This window comes from Oryzias latipes, chromosome 15, assembly GCF_053564925.1.
Source record: "Oryzias latipes strain Hd-rR chromosome 15, Olatipes_Hd-rR_3.1".
NCBI classification, from domain to species: Eukaryota; Metazoa; Chordata; class Actinopteri; order Beloniformes; family Adrianichthyidae; genus Oryzias; species Oryzias latipes.
This window is the reverse complement of record NC_136251.1, coordinates 29,403,329-29,419,304: the sequence shown is the minus strand read 5'-3', so window position 1 is coordinate 29,419,304 and position 15,976 is coordinate 29,403,329. Positions and strand designations below refer to the sequence as shown.

Below are 15,976 nucleotides of genomic sequence, written 5' to 3'. Positions count from 1 at the left end.
GTGAGGGCGGGTCAAAAGGGAGTGCCGCCCCTCCTCATCAGCTCATAAAATGTTCTTTTCGCCGGACATTCCTATTCATTAGTATGCAAAAAGCAGAGAAAGGATTTGACTCTCCACCAAAAACAGCCATGTTGCAAGTCACTTGTCTTTATACACATGCTGCTCTGTGAACTCCACATTCTGTGAGGTTTTGACTTTGAAGCTTCTTTGAAAACGCTGCTTTTGAAATGTTGAAGGGCGCCTTGAAAAGGGGGGAAAATAGTTTAATTAGTCGCCTTATGTTGGAATGGTATCATAGGGTCACTTTCTCGCTGAAGACCAGAAACTTTTTTTTTGTTCCGATGTCCAATTAAATGTGCCATTAAAGCCCATTTCTAAATAGAAATGAGTTTCTGTATAAAATATCATTTAGATTGTGTTTTACCATTCATTTAGATCAGTGGCTTCTTCTTCTTTTTTGTGCTCATCTTGAGTGACATTTTCAGGCTCATTATCCTCAGCTTCATGCTCCTCGTTTCTTTTTACTGGAAAGTTGGTTGGACGCTGAGTCACGCTCAGAATATCCCGCTTTACCTTCCACGCGCTGGATGTCTTCCCCTCATTCGGCTTTTTTCACTTCACGTACCGTGTTTTGACGGATTACGACACAATCCTCCTGTTCGCTCTTTTAATCATTTTATTTGTGACCACGTGTAATTCCAGGCGGCCAACGTGCAAATGACTGCTAATGCCACGCCGCGTGCACACGTACTCCACGTTTCTTAAGCATTTATTGGAATAATCACAGGCTTGAGCGCCCGGAGGCATAATGAATGATGGCTTCTCCTCTTCTGTGAGGGAGGTTTAAATATTCAAATCAAACATTATGCTCAGAACCACCACCATTACAATTTCCTTCACTTAACTGCACCCTTTGCTTCCGTCTTGGGATTCAATCAATATGCTTCCTGCAGTTTATAATGTCAGGACATGAGTGATAAATACGATAAGGGTTTCATAAGATCGTCATAATTATTTTAGGCCAAAAGATGTAAAGCTCAAGAGGAAGAGGATGTTAGATAACGCTAATGATAAATAAATAAAAGGCTATATTAAAATTATAATGGGGCAGTTGGAACAGATTTGTCATTGTAGGGAGTGGTTAAAGTCCAAAAGTTTCTTATATTTCTTATGTTTTTGCAATTTGCTTCCAGCCACTGAAATCGCACATTTATGTAATAAAGAGGAGTAGAGCTGATAATAGGTATGGAACAAGCAGAAATCTGCATCAAATTTTGTTTTAGGAACAGCTGTCATGTTCAGCTTCATGCCTTAAAATTCCTTATCAGACAGAAAAGGCAAAGGTTCACGAACCACACCGCCAGTCTGAAGCTTCTCTGACCCGTCACATCCGTTTACGGAGGAGTCCTTGTCATGTTCTCCAAGCGGGAGGACCCAGATGCTGGAACCCAGAGAGAGCGAGACTGGTAGTGACAGGTAAGCAGAAGTTTATTTTGATTCCTGGGAGAACTGAGGCGTTGACGTCGGTTCCGAGGCAGCTGTGGCTAGTGGCGAGGCTGGAGGTACGAACGCGGTCCGCGTGGATGACGTGGTCCGGTGGGCTGCTGTGGATGGATCCGAGGTTCCTGCTGACGTCACTCGTGACGAGGGTTTCCTGGAGCAGGAGATCAGAGTTAGTGTCAAAGCGAGGACTAAGACAATAGCGAGACTTAGCATGACATGAGACCAGACTAGTCACCATAGAGGTTAACGAACTGGCGTTGAACTGATGCGTTGGGTCTCCTTTTAAGCAGAAGGTAGATGAGGAGAGTGGTGTCAGCTGGAGATGATTAGAAAGCATGGCTGGCAGTGTTGGAGGGGGAGGAGCCCGACAGGCACCATGACAGTACCCCCCCCTCAACGACCGCCTCCAGGCGGTCCGGGACGCCGATCCGGGTGAGCGTGAAAGAAGTCATCAATGAGGGAACGGTCCAGAATGAGGGAGCGGGAGACCCAAGAGCGCTCCTCCGGACCGTAACCCTCCCAATCCACCAAGAACTGATGGCCACGACCCCGGCGGCGGACATCCAGGACACGAGAGGCCGTGTAGGCGGGGGCGCCATCGATGAGCCGGGCGGGCGGAGGGGAAGCGGAAGGCGGGCAAAGCGTGCTGTCCATAACTGGCTTGATCTGCGAGACGTGGAATGAAGGGTGGACCTTGAGGGCCGCCGGGAGCCGAAGACGGACACAGGTGGGGTTAATGATTTTATCTATGACGTAGGGCCCAATGTAACGAGGAGCCAGTTTACGAGAAGTGGCCTGAATCGGAATATTCCGTGAGGACAACCATACCCTCTGACCTGGTTGGTAGGTGGGTCCCACCACCCTGCGGCGATTGGCTGATCGGCAATAGACCTCCTTAGCACGAAGGAGGGAGGCCTTTGTGTGCTGCCAAACATCCTGGCACCTCCGGAGATGGTCCTGCACGGAGGGTACAGCCAGATCCAGTTCGTGGGATGGAAACAAGGGTGGTGGGTACCCGAGGGCAGCCTCGAACGGCGAAAGACCTGTGGCAGAGGAGGGATGGGTGTTATGAGCATATTCGACCCACACAAGGTATTTTGACCAGTCCATGGAGTTCCGATCGGCCAGACAACGGAGGGATGTCTCAAGCTCCTGATTGGCCCTTTCAGCCTGTCCATTCGATTGAGGGTGGTACCCTGAGGTGAGGCTGACAGTGGCACCCAAGGCGGAACAGAAGGCCTTCCACACTTGGGACACGAATTGGGGCCCTCGGTCTGACACGATATCCGAGGGGATCCCATGGTGGCGAAAGACAAACTGGACCAGTACCTCAGCAGTTTCTGCGGCGGAGGGGAGCTGAGACAGGGGGATGAAATGCACAAACTTAGAGAAACGGTCGATAACAGTAAGGACGACGGAATTACCCTGAGAGGGGGGTAGTCCGGTGACGAAATCGACCGCAATATGAGACCACGGGCGACTAGGAGTGGACAGCGGATGGAGCAGACCAGACGGCGGAGAAGATGAGGATTTGGAGCGAGCACAGGTGGAGCAGGCCGCGACGTATTCCTTGACGTCTTTACCCATGGAGGGCCAGAAAAAACGGCGATGGAGTAGGCTGAGAGTTCTCGCTATGCCTCCATGGCACGCTACTCGAGATGCATGAGCCCAAGTTATAGCCTCAGACCTGAGGGATGAAGGTACATACAGGGTCCCAGCGGGAGGGGCAGGATGGTTGGGTTCCTCACCTTGAGCCTGCAGTACCTTGGTTTCAATGTCCCAAGTTAAGTGTCCTATGATGCAGGTGTCGGGGATGATGCTGGTGTAGGTGGTGTCCCGACTGTCAGTAGAAGAGTACATCCTGGAGAGGGCGTCTGGCTTTACGTTGCGGCTTCCTGGTCTGTAGGTTATGACAAAGTTGAACCGATCGAAAAACAGACACCACCGAGCCTGGCGAGAATTCAGTCTCTTGGCAGATCGTAAGTACGCAAGGTTCCTGTGGTCCGTCCAGACGATAAAGGGATGGACCGCTCCCTCCAGCCAATGACGCCACTCTTCAATAGCCAACTTGATTGCTAGGAGTTCCCGGTTGCCAACGTCATAGTTGCGCTCTGCCGGCGTGAGTTTTTTTGAGAAGAAGGCGCATGGTTTTAGTTTGCCAGTCTTTTCCTCACGCTGCGAGAGCACGGCCCCAACGCCAGAGTCTGAAGCATCCACCTCGACCACAAACTGTCTGGTAGAGTCCGGTTGGATGAGAATGGGGGCTGACACGAACAGTCTTTTGAGGGTATCGAAAGCGCTCTGAGCCACGTCATTCCAAACATAAGCCCTAGTAATGGACGTGAGTTGAGTGAGGGGGGCCGCGATGGCACTATAGTTCCTGATAAACCTGCGATAGAAATTGGCAAAACCAAGGAACTGCTGAAGTTTTTTACGAGAGGAGGGTGGCTCCCATGAGGAAACAGCCTCAATTTTAGCCGGATCGGGACGAATACAACCTGCCCCGAAAATATAACCAAGGAAGGGAATGACAGAGGAGTGGAATTGACATTTCTCGGCTTTGACGAATAACTGATTTTCAGAAAGTCTCTGAAGCACCAGACGGACATGTTCCTGATGTTGAACCGGGTCAGTGGAATAAATGAGGATATCATCGAGATTAACGAATACAAAGCGGTTGATGAAGTCGCGCAGTACGTCATTCACAAGGCGCTGAAAAACAGCGGGGGCGTTGGTGAGCCCAAATGGCATCACAAGGTACTCGTAGTGCCCTAAGGGAGTATTGAAAGCGGTTTTCCACTCGTCTCCTTCTTTGACCCGGACGAGGTGGTAAGCGTTCCGCAAGTCTAATTTGGAGAAAATACGAGCTTCTTGAATGGAATCAAATACAGAGGAGATTAGAGGAAGGGAGTATTTGTCCTTGATGGTGATCTGGTTGAGTCCACGGTAATCAATACACGGGCGCAGGGTCTTATCTTTCTTTTGAACAAAGAAAAAACCGGCCCCAACGGGAGAGGAGGAAGGTCGAATGTGTCCCGAAGAAAGTGCCTCATGGATGTAATTCTCCAACAGCAGCCACCCGCGGCCTGTCTTCTAGCGGGGGGCTCCGGAGTTTAACCGGGCCCTACATTGATTAACCTGGTGTCCGATCTTGCCGCAATAGAAACACGCACCTTCTTCCCGACGTCTCTGACGTTCTTCAGGAGTGAGCCTGGAGTGTCCCACCTGCATCGGTTCATCCGTCTGGCTATGACGGATCTCGGGAGGGGAACCAGAAGCGAATTGCTGTGAAGCATACTGCGTAGGCAGGGCCGGACTCTTGCGAGATGGAGGGGGTCTTTCGCGGTGTCGTTCCCGCAGACGAGCGTCGGAGCGGAGGGCGGCTGTGACGAGCTCCTCAAAAGTATTGGTCTCGGGCTGCGTACACAGATGATCCTTTATGTTCTCGTTGAGGGACTGGTAGAACACTCCCTTCAGCGCTGGATCTGACCACCCGGCTTCCACCGCCAGAATTCTGAAATCAATGATATGGTCAGAAACAGGACGGTTGCGTTGTTTTAAGGCTAGTAGCTTACGTGTAGCTTCCTCCTGTTTCTTGGGTTGGTCAAAAACCAGTTGGAATTCATTAATGAAACGTTCGAAAGTGAGGTGAGTGATGGGGTTGACCGCTAGGAAAGCCTGAGCCCACTGTAGGGCTTTGTTACGAAGTGATTTAACGATAAGTGTTATCTTGCTGTGATCGGATAGATAGTACCTTGGCGCTTGTTGGAAGAGAAGGCGGCACTGGAGGAGGAATCCGCCACAGGCCTCTACATCGCCGAAAAACGGCTCTGGCTGTATGCGGAAGTTCTCCGGTGACGAGCCGGAGGCGGAAGTGACGATGTTACCGGGGGCCGGAAGTGATGCCGCGGTAGCCGGCGGAGCTAACTGCCCTGAAACGTCCATCAAGGTTTGCGTAAGTCCGTCTAGCCGTCGAAAAAGTTCCTGCTGGGCGGCAGTGATTTGGGACAATGCGTCGGCTTGGCGGCCCAGGGCGATGCCCTGTTGACTGACGGCGAAACGTAGTCCTTCCGGGTCAGCTGGGTCCGGGGTAAGGCCAGTTCGTTCTGTCATGTTCTCCAAGCGGGAGGACCCAGATGCTGGAACCCAGAGAGAGCGAGACTGGTAGTGACAGGTAAGCAGAAGTTTATTTTGATTCCTGGGAGAACTGAGGCGTTGACGTCGGTTCCGAGGCAGCTGTGGCTAGTGGCGAGGCTGGAGGTACGAACGCGGTCCGCGTGGATGACGTGGTCCGGTGGGCTGCTGTGGATGGATCCGAGGTTCCTGCTGACGTCACTCGTGACGAGGGTTTCCTGGAGCAGGAGATCAGAGTTAGTGTCAAAGCGAGGACTAAGACAATAGCGAGACTTAGCATGACATGAGACCAGACTAGTCACCATAGAGGTTAACGAACTGGCGTTGAACTGATGCGTTGGGTCTCCTTTTAAGCAGCAGGTAGATGAGGAGAGTGGTGTCAGCTGGAGATGATTAGAAAGCATGGCTGGCAGTGTTGGAGGGAGAGGAGCCCGACAGGCACCATGACAGTCCTGGATGTTTGCCCACAACAGGAATGCAATCAATCCGAAATATTAAAGAAAATACAAATAAAATATTCTGACAAGATTTTTTGCCTGCAGCTGTGTGGATGCAGAGCAAAACCCAGCGTGAGTCTAGCCGACGTGCTTCAGCTGCTTATTGGAAATGAGTCGATTCTTTGTAGGTCTTGTATCGGCCGAATTATTATTTGCATTTTGTTTCTTCTGTTGCTGATTGGTCAATCTCTTTCTCCTTGGGAGGTATTTATCCTATTTATTTATGCAGAGGCTGTATAAGTAGATCAATTTTGTTTATTACTTTTTTTTTTATTTCCTCAAAAGAACAGTAGTTTAACTAACCTCTGTAGTCTGGGGCCTTTTTGAGCATTCTTTGCTATTTTATAATTTCATTTTTAGAGCTTTTTGTGTCAATGCTTTATTTCATCTAACTGATGATTGTAATATTTTTTTGTGTATTATTCTTATTTGATCGCTTAAAATAAACCAAATCAAATCCAAATCAAATTTCCGTCTTTTTAGTAAAATCTCAGCTTTTTCTGTTTTAAGAAAGTTTTCAATATAAGTCCTCAAAAAAAATGGAAATTGTTCAAAAAACTTGATTCTTAGTGGTAAATTTTGTATTTTTTATTGCAAAAATCAAGAAAAAGGGAGATCTGTTTTAAAACTCAACTAGAAAAACAAAATGTATAAATCCATCCAAAAACAAGGTCCAAACCACGTGTCCGAAAAAACCAGACGAAGCTCCACTGATCTAAATACAGTGTTTTACAGAATAAGTCCAAGCGGAATCACAAATATAATGTTTTCAACCACAAATGTCAAAGTTAAAGAGCTTTTTGAAACTTTCAGGGTGAATTTTAAATGAAAACAGTGGTTGTGGGGGTTGTCGATGTTATTCCTACGTCTGCTGCTGATGTGATTGGCTAACTCATCCGTGATTTCAGAAGCTACTAAGAGTTAAAACATAAAAAAAGTTTCTAGTGGAAAACTCAGAACTTTAGTTAAATCAAGTAAAAATATGAATTCTGTTTGTTTTATCAAATCTGTTTACTCACAAAAATATAAATGCATTTCGCAATGAAGTTGGTGATAGCAATATTAATGCAGATGTTGGCAGAAAATGAAATATCTACCTTGGACTGCTTCAGAGTACGGAAATGTAAAGATGACTTTAACATTTTCAGACAGTCTGCATCTGGATGCTTGGAGATTTGATCTTCTAGGAGAAAAGATTTTGGTTTAGAGCTCAGAAAATGTGACCGAACAGCATCCTGCTGATATAAGTGAGACGTATTCCAGTTCAGGATGAGAGGCAGCGGCAGCAGCAGGGGGTGAAGGCTGGAGACTGGGGGGGTCTGCGTCCTCCATCTGCTGAGTGGTTACCACAACTTTCATGCATTCATTTATTATTTTCTTCTGTGAAAAAATGATGAGACCAGTACAATGACATTAAAAACAATTATCACCAAAAATATTTTACAAATATTAACAAGTGAATAATAGAAAAAGACAATAACTTTGTAATGAAATATTAATACGACTGGTAATAGTCTGTCATCTTGTTTTCAACTGTAAACCTAACAAAAACAAAATAAACTAAATTAATATTCGTTTAATGGCTTTTATTTTTTTCTTCCATTATTTATTGAATTCTGTCTTAATTAAAAAATAGAGGTGTGTTTTATTTAAACTACCTAAACGCTGTATGCCGTGACTGCGAATAATACATAAAGGTTGTGGGGGGGGGCTACAAAAATCATGAAACGTGTGGTTTAAATGAAATAGTTCCAACATGCCTTTAAATCTCATATCATTTGATGCATCGTCCCTCCAAAGCAGTGACATTTTCCTGCTGCCATTTTTCAAAAATTTAGGAGATAAAATGCAAAAATAACTTCAACTGCACAAAAGAAAGACATAAATAAACCGTTGGAGTATTTTTAAATTACTTTAAAATCTTTTGCAGGAAATCAGCGACCTAAAAAAATATATGCATTAAATAAACAAAATGTCATTTGTTAGATGAATAATTAGCCCATAAAGAACATTAAATGTTAGTATTTGTAACTGTTTTTGCTGCATGCATTCAGGCTGTCCTCAATGTCTGCCCTGCAGTTACTGAAGCGTGACCAACTTCCATCTTGAAATAAGTAATATAAATAAATAAGAAAGTAAATGCACTGCACCTTTGGCCTCCAGGGTGAACTGTGCTTAATCAACCACAAAGCCGGCTATGGACCACTGAAGCCATCAGTTTGGCATCTGCTTGTGTCGCCTTCCTTTGCCCTGCACCGTCTATAGGTTGCAGTGTTTGCGCCTTTCGGAGCGCCATCGTCTCAGCTGTCACTGTTTGGATGAGCAACACGTGGACAAATCCTGTCTTCTGTGGGCAGAACAACCTCCATTCAATATGCAGACAGTCGTAGGTGCTCCAAGCCAAACTGTGACACAGGCAATAATTGAGAACTGTAATTTCCATCATATTCTAAGACAGTAAATCATGTCCAGCAAGTATCTTGCTGATTCTACTTTTAGCATTTTGCCCCATGGACCTTTAAATTACTTTTTTAGCAGAGTCAGCACAGGCTCAGAGCTGTCTCACTGTAGCGTTAGCAAACTCACTGCTCCCGTTTGAAGTAAATTACATTACTGCTGCCTAAATAACCTTTAGCTCTTTGCTCTGGCTTATGAAACAGATTTGAATGAAAAAGAAAACTTAAGGCATACAGATTATACAGCAAATAAAATAAATAGCATCTCTATAAAGAGCAATAGAGGCAACTCGACATGAAATAAGGGCTCATTTTAGTGTTGCCTATGGGGTTGTGTCATCGTTTTAAACTGCAGTAAAGACAAATCTACTGACACCAGCAATCAGTGGAATAAGCAATACCTGCAGTTTGTTTTCTCTGTTGTTTCTCTCGTGTATCAAATATTAAAGAATAATTCCTCCGGAGTGCATTTTTGAACCGGAAATTAAAAAAATGCAACAGTTTTTTTTTCCCTTTATAACAAAAGCCTTAATAAACTGCTACAGCTTGAGAGTCTCGACCGTTGGGTTACGTCCTGCGCAGTCTTTGTCGACACAGAGGAATGTGGTAACAGTTGCAGTTAATCACAGTGGTTATTGAGACTCAGGCGATTAGGTGCCGGGTTTCCTGTCCTCCGCGTTTCTCCATCCTCCATTTAGCATAACGACACTTTAGCGACATGTATGAGGTATTATGCAGAGGGTGTTAACGTATTCTGATCTCTACCAGACGTCCTCCTTTCAGCAGCAGGTGGTTCATTCCTGTAAAAAAAGAAAAGACTTGTAGTCAACAAAGAGGATTGACTTGGATTCATGTTCTAATACCCTCACGTAATTCCACTATGTGGCAAAGCTTGTGAATAATACCACATACTTTTGTTCACGTTTGCACAAGGTCTCCTCATGCCGCTGTGATTTATAAGCATAGATTCCATCTGCAAACAGGCTAGGAGGCCTCAGCCTGCCGGGGCAGCACCCAGGGTCCAGTGCTATTTACCCAGCCAGCCGAGACGAGGTGCTCCCCTGGCAGGATCCTGCAGCCTCTGTGCCTAGCTTTTTTTTTTTTCTTAACCTCACAGCCCCCTTTTCTGCAGCTGCATCAGTTGAAATTGAAGGACTGTATTTTAAATAAACACAAAGTCTTCATATTCCAGACGTTTGTGTTAAAATCAGGGGTGTAATGATACATTTTATTCATATCATAATTAGTAGTTGAAGATACGACTCGGTTCATTTTAAACGATCCGATTCACTGAACAAAAATGGATCCAGGACATGTTTAGCCAAAGCGTCAACCAGTGTGACTCAGAGAAAAATACCTGGGTACTAGGAGTGTAAACATGAATCAATTTCTGTTCCTATGATCCGAACATATTGATCTGTCTGAGACAAGTTTTTAATCAAATTGAATTGACCTATACCATTATAAATCATTTCAAAACTCGATAAATCAATGTTTGATATTGGAAAATACTATCTGAGACATGGTAGGTTTATTTCACTATAACCAGAAAAAAAGATCAGCTCAGAACACTTTAAATTTATCAAAGACATGTCACAATGGTTGAATTTGATGTTAAAGATTTCCTGGATAGATTTTTTTTATCTCAGTGAATCGGAACCAACATCGACTATGAAACATATCGGCGAACACTAATTATGAAATTGATTAAACTGTTATTAAAGGAATCGTTGCACCCCCTACTGTCCAGTATTCCTTGGATTTCTTGTCCCTTCCAATACCACTTTGTTGGTTTTAAATTTGAGTAAAATAAACCTACTGCGCCTCAATCCTAATCGTCTTTTCCAATATCGATATGATTTTTTAAATTTTTTTAATGATTTTCTAATATATAGGTCTATAGGTCTATATAGGTCGATTCGATTAACAACTTGCCTCAGACACACTATCTGGTTGGATTGTAGGAACACAAATTGATTCATCGTTACACAATGCATGTCTTAAAAAACTGTGTGAGTTATATTTTGATTGATAATAGGAGAAATTGGTGTTTCTACAAACAAATACTGAATCCCTCCATGCTGTGATGCATTGTAGGCGAGCAGGGATGCTGAGAGGAAAGGTGCTCCACTTTGAAGTGATGTGATAGATTAAGGAGGAGCCCCAGAAACAGCATATTTCCCTGGTGACCAATTTCTGAACACCCTCTAAGCAAAGAAAGTCAGCAACAAGGCAACACGTCAAGCGAAGCCTTATGGTTTGGGCGTATGCGGATGAGAGGAAGTGCTGACTCACTTGTAATGAGCAGCCAGAGATCCAGCAACAATAAAACTTTAACCACAGAACCATAGGTTAGGACAAGCCTCATGCACTCGAAGCAGAACTACGTATTCAGAGGAGCATCAATGCTGTTTCAGTTCTGTGCCTTGATCCTCAAACCGGATGTTGACGTTTAGCCGTGATTTGAAATATTCCTCGTGGTATTAAATGATGTTGACAATAAATGTGCCAACCGCTTTCATGAGTCTTTTTATTTATTACAATAAAGGCCTTTAAAACAGCGCGGTGCAGTGACAACATCCAATGAAACGACTACCTGATACATCTTCATGTTAGAAAGATCAATGTTCCTGAATGGTTTAGTCGGGGGACTGATAAAAGGATTTGAATTGATTATGCTGATGGTTTGTCAGGTTGCTTCAGCCTGTAGCATGTTAGGAACGGTTCAGTGTTTAAGCAGAATTGACCGACACCGTGGCCTTTCAGCGCTGAGTGTACAGTAGGCCATGGTGTCAGTCACAGGTGAAGTACGGGGCTCCATTTGTGTCAAAAATATGTTTTATATTCCCTGTCTATGTCTTTGGTTCATTGTCTCTGTCTATGGTCTACTGAAGCAGTTTGATGAATATCGGTTTGTGGAAATGTATTACTAAGTAGAATCTTAAGCACGGCCATGCTTCTTTGAAGACTGTCATGTATTTGCATCATGATTTTTGGGCTTCTTTTACTCTTCTAATGTTACTTAGATGTGTTTAAAACTTTGCACTTGTCTTTGCTATTGTTTTATCTTGTTTTTTTTTCCGACGTTATCAGACGCAGTTAATAAGTAATTCTTTGTCTTTTGTTCCTGCAGCCGTTTGGTCTTGTTGTTTTCCTATGTCGTCAGAAAAGTCCTTGGCAGCCACTACTATGGTCATTTGGTCTTCTCATATTCCTACATCGTCATAAAAATCCTTCGATAATCATTAATACAGTCGTTGAGTCTTGTTCCCCTACGTTGTCAAAAACGTTCTTGGTAGCCATCGCTACGGTTGTTTGGTCTTGTGGTCTCCCTACATTGTCGAATAAGTCCTTGGTAACTGTTACCATGGTCATTTGGTCCTATCATTTTCCATACATTGTCTAAAAAGTTCTTGGTAACCATTGCTTTGATTGTTTGGCCTTGTCGTTTACCTACTCCTTTAGAAAAGTCCTTGGTAGTTTTTGCTGCAGTCATTTAATATTGGTGTTTCCCTTAGTCATTACAAAAGTCCTCTGTGACTGAATTTTATGGTCGTTTGGTTTTGTCGTTTGCTCACATCGTCAGAAAAGTCTTCGGTAACCATTGCTTTGGTGGTTTGACTTGTCGGACCCCACAATGTTGGAAAAGTTCTTTGTAACCGTTCCTACAGTCATTGGGTCTTATCGTTTCCTTATGTCGTCCAAAAGATCTTAGGTGACTGTTTCTTATGGTCTTGTTGTTTGTTTCCCTACATTATCAGAAGAGACTCCTGTAATCTCTGCTACTATAGTTAAGTGGTTTCCTGTACTTGTCATAAGAGATTTTCTGTGGAACAGTTCTTGTGTGTCCTTGTTTGCTGTCACAGAACTATGGGATCCTGTTTCTGCCAATATGGTTTTGTGTCCACTGTCTGTGTCTTTGGTCCATTATTTTTGTCTATGGTTCACTGTCTGTCGAACATTTTAGTACATCCAGTAGACATTGAGAGTGGACCAAAGACATGTTTTTCACAGACGAGACCCCACAGTTTTGTGACAGCAAACAAGGATACAGTTTTGAGTACTTTTCGTTCCACAAGTGGAATCCCATAGAGAAGACACTTTTTACCCGAAAATCTTATCTTTTCTTTTCAGATATGTTTTACTTTTGTAATCAATATTACTTCCTGTGTGTATAGGGTTTTCCCGAATCCAATTCTCTGATGTTTTTCTGTTTGTTTGGGTGTAAACATTTATATTTTGTTTAAGAGCAGAGTTATTACTTCTTCACAATTCCATTTTTCTGTCTTGCCTTTAATCTTCCTTTGCAGAACTCTGTGCTTTAGCAACAGTTCTTCATCGGCTCTTTGCGTCCGGCCCAAACAGTCATCTACAAAAGATCGAAGCTTCGGTAGAAGATTTAAATCACCTTTTAGAGGAAAACTGTGCACTGACAGCCCCAACCTGAAACCTGGTAAATGGAAAAGCAGAACCACAGTCATTTCTCTTCAGTCAAATGAAGGAGAAACCTGCATTTGTGTTTAAAGACGGTCTATTGTGATGCTTGACGGGAACGGCATGTTTGTGTGCAGAAAATGTATTTCTATCTTCTTCAGACAGGAGAGCAATGCTTATTCCAGGTTGGAAAACAAATATTCAACCTCTGGCTGTTCGTATTATTATCCTGCGAGGAGACGTGTATTTCTTATGCCTCCCCTTCAGATCTATTAAATTCTAAAACGGAGCGGTCTCGGCACAAGTGCTTTGCAACAGCACATGTCTGAATCCAACCTGACGGGTCAGTGTGAGAAAACAAACTGCTGGGCTGAGTTCGGCACTGGGAGATGTCGACATATGAGTGTTTTTCTTTGATGAATTTAAGATTTGCTCTTTTTGTGGAAACTGCAACTGGATCTTTTTTTTTCTTTTCTTATTAATATCGTAGACAGACCTTTTGATGTATGCAGCAGCTAAAGCAGGAATTCAGCTTGTTTTGAGGACAAATGGGACCTTTAAAGTGTTTTTCTTTTATTTCCTGTTTTAAATGCTCTTAAAAAGATGAATGGGAAATAAGGAAGTTCAGTGCAAGGCTTATGAATCATAATGTTTTAGCTCACGGAAGTGAAGAAAAATGAAACTATTTTCAGCTATAAAGCCATGCTTGTGTAATAAGTCTGCTGCCAAGTGTTACAAAGCAAGGCCTATTACAAAGCTGTTATGTTTTAAATCATTCTAGAAAAGTTATCTATAGATCCATGTTGGTTTTTGCATCAAGATGATAATCTACTTCAGGTTTTTTTGTCCAAACATTTTGGAGTTTTGTGAAAATGTAGGTGATTTAGAACAGCTGCATCAGAAATAACTGGGGCCGATTGGTTTCTAAAACTGTTTTTTGTAATTTTATCAAAGAGCATCCTGCTTGGCGGGTCTTTGGTGCCACTGCATGATCACAGCAGACGGAGTTTTTACTGAGCTCACTGCACTTTACCGTTTTGCAGTTTTGATGCAATAAATTCAACAAAATGGTGTTTGTGTGCATGTTTGGGCTGTGGGCAACAGACAGAATAAGTGTGTTGGAGAATGTTAAGCAGTACGCTCTAGCCTGTCTGTATCTATGAATTTACATGAGTCTCCCTCACTGTTCCCTCTGGCAATATAAGTAAACCGCGGCTGTTATGGATATTGAGCACTAACAGGCTGTCTTGCTCCTTTCTGCAACAATCCCTGATGAAATTTTGTCAAACAGCCTTCTAAACGCAGCGCTGTGATCACGATAATCCATGAAACGTGTTTGAATAGGCAAGTTTAGGTAGATTTCAGACTCAATGAACACAATGTAAAGGGAGAAAAACCTACCTGAACAGGATACTTGTAGTGGTTCAGCCGAAGGTCAAGAAACGGCTATTTTTGGAACTATGAAAGCATAATCAGTCAACCTCAAAGACTCACAATTTAAAATGAAGAACTTCAGTACACATTCAGAATTTTATGTAACATATTTAATCTGAATTGTTTATTAAATCCTTTTTTTCAGTCAATCTTGGTCTGAAAGAAGTGACCTTCTGCAACGAATCAATTTGTTTGCATTATCAGCCTTTAATTGTTGTTTCTTTTGTTTTTGCACAGGCCTTCCCCTGCATTTCCACAGGCATCTACGGTAAGCCTAACCCCTCTTTCATTATCTGCTTTAATTAATACCGCTTTTTTCCTTTGTGTTTGGCAGCTTTTGCTTATAAAAGTGCACACAGCGCAATTTAGAGCACTGTGGATAAAATCCTCTCAACGCAAACCAAATTTGTAGAGATAAAGAGGATTAGGAGTTTTGATCACAGACTGTATAATTTGATTGTAAAGGAAATTTTAATCCTCTCTGTCAAGAAGGTTATTATTATATTTTATCAATATAAAGTTGTTGCCATGCTTTGCTTTAGCATCTAGCTGCAGTAATCACAGTGCGTGCCAAATGTGTAAGGATTAATTAACATGTTAATTTTCATTATCAGTAATTGACTGTTAGTCAGCAGCGTCGTAGTTCAATTAAACATCTTGGTGAGACTTTAGCACAATTGTTAATACCTGCGTGCTTTTGCCCCTCGAGTTTTGTTTTTACTGAGTGGTAATCTGTTACATGCTTCTCCGTCCTTCACTGTCACCACAAAGCCAAGAAAATGGAAGAAATTTAGCAAAACCTCATGAATTTTTCCATTTTACTTATTTCTTTTGATCTTTTTCTCTCTATTCTGTCTTCCCGTCTTTGTCTTCTGTTTTTCTTTTTTTACTACCGGTATTTAATATTGAAGTATCAATGTCCTAGAAACCACTATTCAGCAATTCGATTCACATCATAATTAGCGGTTGACGATACAAATGACAGTCAATTTTAAACGATCCGATTCACTGACCTAAAGTGGATTCAGATCATCTGTACCCAAAACTTCAACCAGTGTGACTCACAGAGAAATACCTGGTACTGAGATGTGCAGATGAAGTTTTCCCTTTTCCTATTATTTCTTTCAGATCATCAAGTGTAAATGAAATAGTTCACACTGTTGTTTATCCACATCCAAAGAATCCAAAGGGAACATTCTTAGAACATTCTAGACACTGGATGGTCACATGACTTTGCTAAATTTAAGTGTTTCCACACACTGAGCTGGAATGAAGGCTTGATTGTTTTTTGCTGCCACAACATGTCCACTGGGATGTCACTTGGACGTTTTCACCTTATAGTAAAATAATCCTACCATGTCTCAATCCAAATGGTATCGATTTATTTCATTTTGAAACGATTGGTCTAGGTCAGGGGTCTGCAATATTTATTATCAAAAGAGCCATTTTCCCCCTCTACCAACCAAAAGAAAAAATCGTTGCAAAAAATAACGGAGCTTGTAAACTTTTGAAAGTTTT

The 15,976-nt window shown here is 42.9% G+C and overlaps 1 protein-coding gene and 1 long non-coding RNA gene across 5 annotated transcripts in view; one reads left to right on the top strand and one right to left on the bottom strand.

Moving 5' to 3' along the window:
* macrod2 (mono-ADP ribosylhydrolase 2) overlaps nt 1-15,976 on the top strand; it is a 427,772-nt gene that overhangs the window by 283,823 nt on the left and 127,973 nt on the right. For all 4 annotated transcript variants that reach the window (XM_078931417.1, XM_023963152.2, XM_023963153.2 and 1 more), the window contains exon 7: nt 14,696-14,726. In XM_078931417.1, the coding sequence (XP_078787543.1) occupies nt 14,696-14,726 (31 nt within the window). The remainder of the gene's footprint in view (nt 1-14,695; nt 14,727-15,976) is intronic.
* On the bottom strand, nt 5,671-6,443 carry LOC144984184 (uncharacterized). Its single transcript, XR_013647886.1, has 2 exons — nt 5,940-6,443; nt 5,671-5,855 (listed from the first exon to the last, which is right to left on the bottom strand). It is a non-coding gene; the product is annotated as an uncharacterized LOC144984184 (long non-coding RNA).